We start from the raw sequence: 6,349 nt of genomic DNA, 5'->3' as shown, positions 1-6,349 counted from the left end.
CCTTATCCTTATACTATAGATCATTTTGACTATATACTTGAACTTGATCCACTCTTATGTCTCTACATATAGTTCAAGTAATCATACTATAGCCAGAGTGTTCTTAGTTTATTGAATTTAGATTAATGATCGTAAAGTTCACTTTATTCGATAACAATCTTTACTGAATAAATAACAATAATAACTTTATTGAAAATAGAATATGTTTTTGTTGACGAACCTTGTGTTTACAAGAAGATAGTCAATTCTACAATAGTTTTCCTAGTGTGTTTAATTAGCTACTTTACATACATAGTTGTCCTCTTATTCGGGAGAAAGAGGGAGCAATGAAGGGTAATAGAAGGGTTAAAAATAATTCTTCTCGTAAAGCCTTGTTAATAGAAATTACAACGATTATGGAAATAATCATCATTCATGACCCTCGGAAGTGGGCTTAGAATCTATTAAAACGAACTAAAATCTACTACAAAACTCAACAACTAATCTATTTAATCTCTTTTAGTCGAACCTTCCTCATTATAGTTGATTTTCTCATCATTTTCTGTTTTTTCGACAGCAGTGACACTGTTTTAGTTTTGTTTAAGTAGTTAAAATCACCCACACCCATTTGAATGTTACCTAAAAACTCACTTAATTTCCAGCGATAAAATTAACCAAAATGATAGGTTTACTGTGGAATTGATAATTTACTTATTACTTGCTACTTGTGATAGTGTATACTTACACTTATTCTTGTGAATTTTACATCATTTTATTATATACATCCACAAGCGATCATATATATATATATATATATATATTTAATTACTTAGTATAAAACGAACCTTTGTACTTCTGAATCAATTTTTCTTTTTAAAACCCTAAACCCTAAATTGTGAACCGTTAGAAAATTTGGGTCAAAGTGAACCGGATGGATAAAATGGTTATTTTGACTCCTTACTTAATTAAGAGTCTAGTTGAACCCAAATCGTAGGGTTAACAAAGAGGGAAAAAATGAAGGTTCCCGCACATTCCTTTTTGGTGGCTCAATTATAAGAACTCCAAGATTAATCATACTTTGCTCGTAGCAATTTAAAATTGAGTAACCTCGTAAAAAATTTCCTTAAATGCATGTGAGAGAGAATAAATCATGCTGAAAAACTCGGGTTGGTTTGTGAAGATAGTATTCAGCTAGGATTAGTAATGTACCATGTTGTCGATGATGCAGAGAAATGTTGGGGTCATCAGTTGCCGAATTTGGACCATCAAGCGTGAAATCTATGTATTCCTACTCGAGAGATTCAATGTTTAAAATTTTATCTCGGATGTATGTTATACAAGAAAACCCGTTTTGAAAATAATTTTTCGAAGAAATAAACGTAACTTAGACCTAATTTAGATATCTACGCTAATCTCTCTCCCGTTCTAAGTTCAAATCGAGAAAAATAAATAAAATATATATTTATATATTTGATAGGTAAAAACGTTAATGGACAATCTCTTATAATATAGTTGGCAATCCATAATTACTCTTACATTTGACAACCAAGATGAAACTCATACATCCTAAGAAAATTAAAAATTTGGCTAAACTAAGAGCTTCCCATACCAAGAAAGTCTATGAATGGAACCCTCCTCTTTTGCTCCTCCCTCCCGTCGGAACCCGACACCACCGCCGCTGTCGGAGCCGACATTCCACCGCCATGTCGAAGCACGGTGGTGGCCATGAGAGGTGTCCATTTGATGGCGGTTTTTTGATGCGAGCTTTGTAGGACCTTTGAAAATGGCAATAAGCTATGACGGGTTCGTAGAATATTGTTGTTGTTGTGATTAGTGAAGATTGTAAAACGTTCTCTTCTTCTTCTAGCCATTATTACATGGTAGTGATTCTTCACGGCATTGTCTGTTCTTCCTTTGAAATGTCTCGCGATTAATGCCCATTTGTTCCCGTGAAGCTGTTGAAACATTAGAAGTCTCTCTTCTTCTTCTTCGGTGAACGGGTTCTTGTTTATATTTGGATCGAGTTGATTGTACCATCTCAATCTACAACTTTTTCCTATCGAAAAAAAAAAAAAAAAAACGAAACACCGTTCATTTTAGTCTCTATACTTTCATCTCACGAACGAAGAAACATAATAAAATTTGAAACGTAATATTACCGGATCTACCCTCGAAGTGTTCAGCAATGTAATTCCAGTTTTGAGGGCCAAACTGTTCAACGAGTTGCCGGAGTTTATTGTCCTCAGCCGGCCGCCAGTGGCCTCGGTAGCAGCTGACCGAGCTGTTTCCGCAGCCGCCGCTGCCGCCGACACCGCCGCTGCTGCCGCCACTGCTGCTGCTTCTTGATCTCATCATTGAAGAAGAAGAAGAAGAAGAAGAGTTCTTTTAAAAAAAAAAAAATTTAATTTTGTTTGTAAGAACAAAGAACACATCCCATTATAAGGCATTTAGTGATCTAATTAGGTAAATGGGTTGGCTTAGTAATAGTACCTTATTTGGGATAATCCCTTCACTACAATTAATTCTTCTTTTTATTCTTTTTATTTTATTTTATTTGTTATATATTAGGGAAACCTCATTAATATCAGTTGGAAGAAGTTGGTATCTCTCTAATTCACTTTCATAACTAAAATTCTACTTTCATCGTTCATACGATACTTACATTCTTCGGTTTACTACTCGATCTTTAATCATTCAATTCAATAGTCTGTTTCAAAAGCTAATTAAACTTGAGTGTGTGTGTGGCTCGAGCTTCGAATCTTCCTGTTCCCAAAGGTCATGTAAAATTCTACTCATATAGGACTAAAGTGAAGATTTCTTGACCGATGATATATAATCAATTCAAGAAATGTATTGTCCTTAGGGTTTTTCTTATTTGGACATGATTTTTCAGTTCATTCATGTGTTTTGTGTATAGATATATTGTAACAGTTCAAGCTCACTGCTAATAGATATTGTTTGCTTTAGCCCGTTACGTATCGTTGTCAGCCTCACAATTGTGGGATCTGACAATCCACCCCCTTGGAGACCAGCGTCTTCGTTGGCACACCACTTAGTGTCTAGCTCTCATACCACTCAGTATCTTGATTGATGATATAATATATATATATATATATATTTTTTTTTTTTTTTTTAATAGCTCAAGCTCACTGNTAATAGATATTATTTGCTTTGACCCGTTACGTATCGTTGTCAGCCTCACAATTGGTGAGATCTCGCAATCCACCCCCTTGGGGGCCAGCGTCTTTGTTGGCACACTACTCAGTGTCTAGCTCTAATACCATTTCTAACAGCTCAAGCCCACTATTAACAAATATTGTCCGTTTTGACCCATTATGTATTGCCGTCAAGACTCAAAATTTTAAAACGCGTTTGTTAGGGAGAGGTTTTCACACTCCCTGTGAAGAATATTTCGTTCCCCTCTCCAACAAACATGAGATCTCATATCATTTGTAACAGCTCAAGTCCACCATTAACAGATATTATCCGTTTTGACCCGTTACGTATCACCGTCAGACTCAAAATTTTAAAACCCTTATGTTAGGGAGAGGTTTTCACTTGAGATCTCGTACCACTCGAAACTAAATACAAATTATATAAAATAATCATATGTAGCATTTATTTTGAACTTAATCATATTAAAATGGTTTATTTTTAATTTAGTTATTTAAACTATAAAGAATATTACTATTTTAAAATTAAAAAAAAATTATATAATACAACAAGNCTATACATATATACGATCAGGTACATCTGTTTCTCGACTTGATGCCCGAGAGACCTCAGGGTCAAGTTGATCTGATTCCAAATCCATATTTTCGGGTCGAGTGAAATTTCATATAAACACACCATTATGGTTCCTTGTTTTCCACGGTCAAAACCTTAAGGTCTTACTGCATTTCTTCTCTCTCTAATTTAGGTATCAGTGAGTGGTAAACAGTATACNAGAAAATATACAAAAATATACAAAAATAGACAAAATAACAAACACAAACTTCATAACTCGGGCTTAAACAACATCGGACTTCGACTACAAACTTTCTTAACCTACGACCAAACAACACAGCATCCCGAACACATATTACTTAATAACATCAACGTTAATAACTCCGTGCAACGCCTCGAACGTTGGGGGTATAATAGACAAATTAACATAAAATGGTGAGAGTTAATAAATAAATAAATAAATAAATAAATAAATAAATAAATAAATATAGAGAGTGTTTTTGGATAAGCAACAATATTTTTCTTCTTACTTTGTTTGCTTATTTTTTCCCTTTTGCAGTTAGCCAAATCTCAGTAAACAGATTCTGATGACGTCACAATGTCCCAAAAGTGGGCCCCGTTGGACTCTGAATTCAAACACAAATGGTCAAACTCAAAAACAGTTTAATATTATATATTATTTTCTATATTAAATTATAACTTCAATTATTAAATTTGTAATTTTGGGTCTAAAATATCTTTAAATTTTTAAATATATATATATATTTAATAATAATTATTAACAATTTTGGGTTTAATAAATTTTTTGAAGATTTATTATTATTTTTAAATAAAAGAATTTATTCGACATAAAATTGAATTTTTATTATGGAATAGAATATTAAACTTTCAATTTTATGTAAAAATAGTGTGAGGTTTCACATTGGTTGTAGAGGAGAACGATGAGACTGATGGCGATACATAACAGAGTGAACAATATCTGCTAGCGATAGGCTTGGGCAGTTACAAATGGATCAGAAGAAGATATCGGGCTGTGTGCTAACAAGGACGATAGGTCCCCCAAAGGAGGTGGATTGTGAGATTCCACCCTAGTTGGAGAGGGGAACGAAATATTTCTTATAAGGGTGTAAAAACATATAACTAGTATACGTGTTTTAAAAATCGTGAGGCTGATGGGATACATTTTAAAAATTGTGGTGAAACGTTTTTATAAGGACGTGAAAATCTCTCTCTAGTAGACGCATTTTAAAAATTTTGAGGCTAATGGCGATACGTACCAAGGCAAAGTGGACAGTATCTGCTATCAATGGGCTTGGGCAGTTACAAATGGTATCAGAGCAAGACATCGGGATGTGTGCTAGCGAGGACGATAGGCCCCCCAAGGGAGGTGGATTGTGAGATTCCACATCGGTTAAAGAGGGGGAACGAAACATTCCTTATAAGGGTGTAGAAACCTCTAACTAGTAGACGTGTTTTAAAAATCGTGAGGCTAATGAGATACACGTAACGAGCCAAAACGGACAATATCTACTAGTTTTCCTAAATTTAAAAAAAAATATATGGAATGGACTAACTTATTAAGTAAAATTGAAAGTTTAGAAACTTATTAGACATAAAATATAAAATTTAAACACTCTGGTTATTACATTTTTAAAAACTATAATTTAATACTATTTTCTAGGCTAAACAATACATATATACGATCAGGTACGTCTGTTTTTCGATTTGATGCCCGAGAGACCTCAGGGTCAAGTTGATCTGATTCCAAATCCATATTTTCGGGTCTGAGTGAAATTTCATATAAATACACCATTATGGTTCCTCGTTTTCCCCGGTCAAAACCTTAAGGTCTTACTGCATTTCTTCTCTCTCTCTAATTTAGGTATCAGTGAGTGGTAAACAGTATACCGGTGTACAGTTCCTTCTTCTTTTGAAGCACGTATGAACTGATATCTCAATTAAATGTTTTGACTTTTAAAAGTTAGAAAACTATAATAATATTTACACCGAGGATTTTAGACCAAATAGTTAAAAATGGTAACTAACTTTTAAGAACTAAAATTTAACCTTCAAAATATATATTTTCTTACCCAAAAAAAAGCAAAAAAAAAATCAATTTCTTCTTTGTTCCAATTAAAAAAGGCCAAGAAAAATAGTTAATAATATCCATTATATATGGCAAGTTTTACCTCACCTTATTTTTCTATATATAATTAAGTCAAACTTATTGACTCAAGATGTGAAAGCAATATTGGTGGATAGTTCATGTTTAGAAACATGTGCCCATCAACGGAATAAAATTGCAACGATTGATGCTCGGGATTTGAGTTAAGACTTAAAATTTAGATTTGACATCTAATGGATCTGACCAACCTGAGTTATGTTTCTTTGTTCATACATGTATTGAATTTAGATCAAGATTTAACATTCGGATTCCGTATCTGATGGGTCTGACCAACATGAGTCGTTTCCCTTTATTAATTCATGCCCATTGTTTGGATCAAGATTTAAGATTCGGAGGCTCTGACTAACGTGAGTCATTTCCCTTTATTAATTCATGCCCATTGTTTGGATCAAGATTTAAGATTCGAAGGCTCTGACCAACTTGAGTCATTTCCCTTTATTAATTCATGCCCCTCGGATT

The 6,349-nt window shown here is 33.7% G+C and overlaps 1 protein-coding gene across 1 annotated transcript; it reads right to left on the bottom strand.

The window, feature by feature from the left end:
• Positions 1–1,457: 1,457 nt before the first annotated feature.
• On the bottom strand, positions 1,458–2,416 carry LOC111777158 (transcription factor CSA-like). The gene is made up of 2 exons (XM_023656623.1): positions 2,139–2,416; positions 1,458–2,035 (listed from the first exon to the last, which is right to left on the bottom strand). Exons 1-2 carry the CDS (start codon positions 2,332–2,334, stop codon positions 1,572–1,574), a joined length of 660 nt encoding a protein of 219 aa, XP_023512391.1. The 5' UTR covers positions 2,335–2,416; the 3' UTR covers positions 1,458–1,571.
• Positions 2,417–6,349: the final 3,933 nt, after the last annotated feature.

The sequence above is a fragment of the Cucurbita pepo genome, chromosome LG16, assembly GCF_002806865.2.
Source record: "Cucurbita pepo subsp. pepo cultivar mu-cu-16 chromosome LG16, ASM280686v2, whole genome shotgun sequence".
Taxonomy (NCBI): domain Eukaryota; kingdom Viridiplantae; phylum Streptophyta; class Magnoliopsida; order Cucurbitales; family Cucurbitaceae; genus Cucurbita; species Cucurbita pepo.
This window is presented reverse-complemented; position numbering and strand designations above follow the sequence as displayed.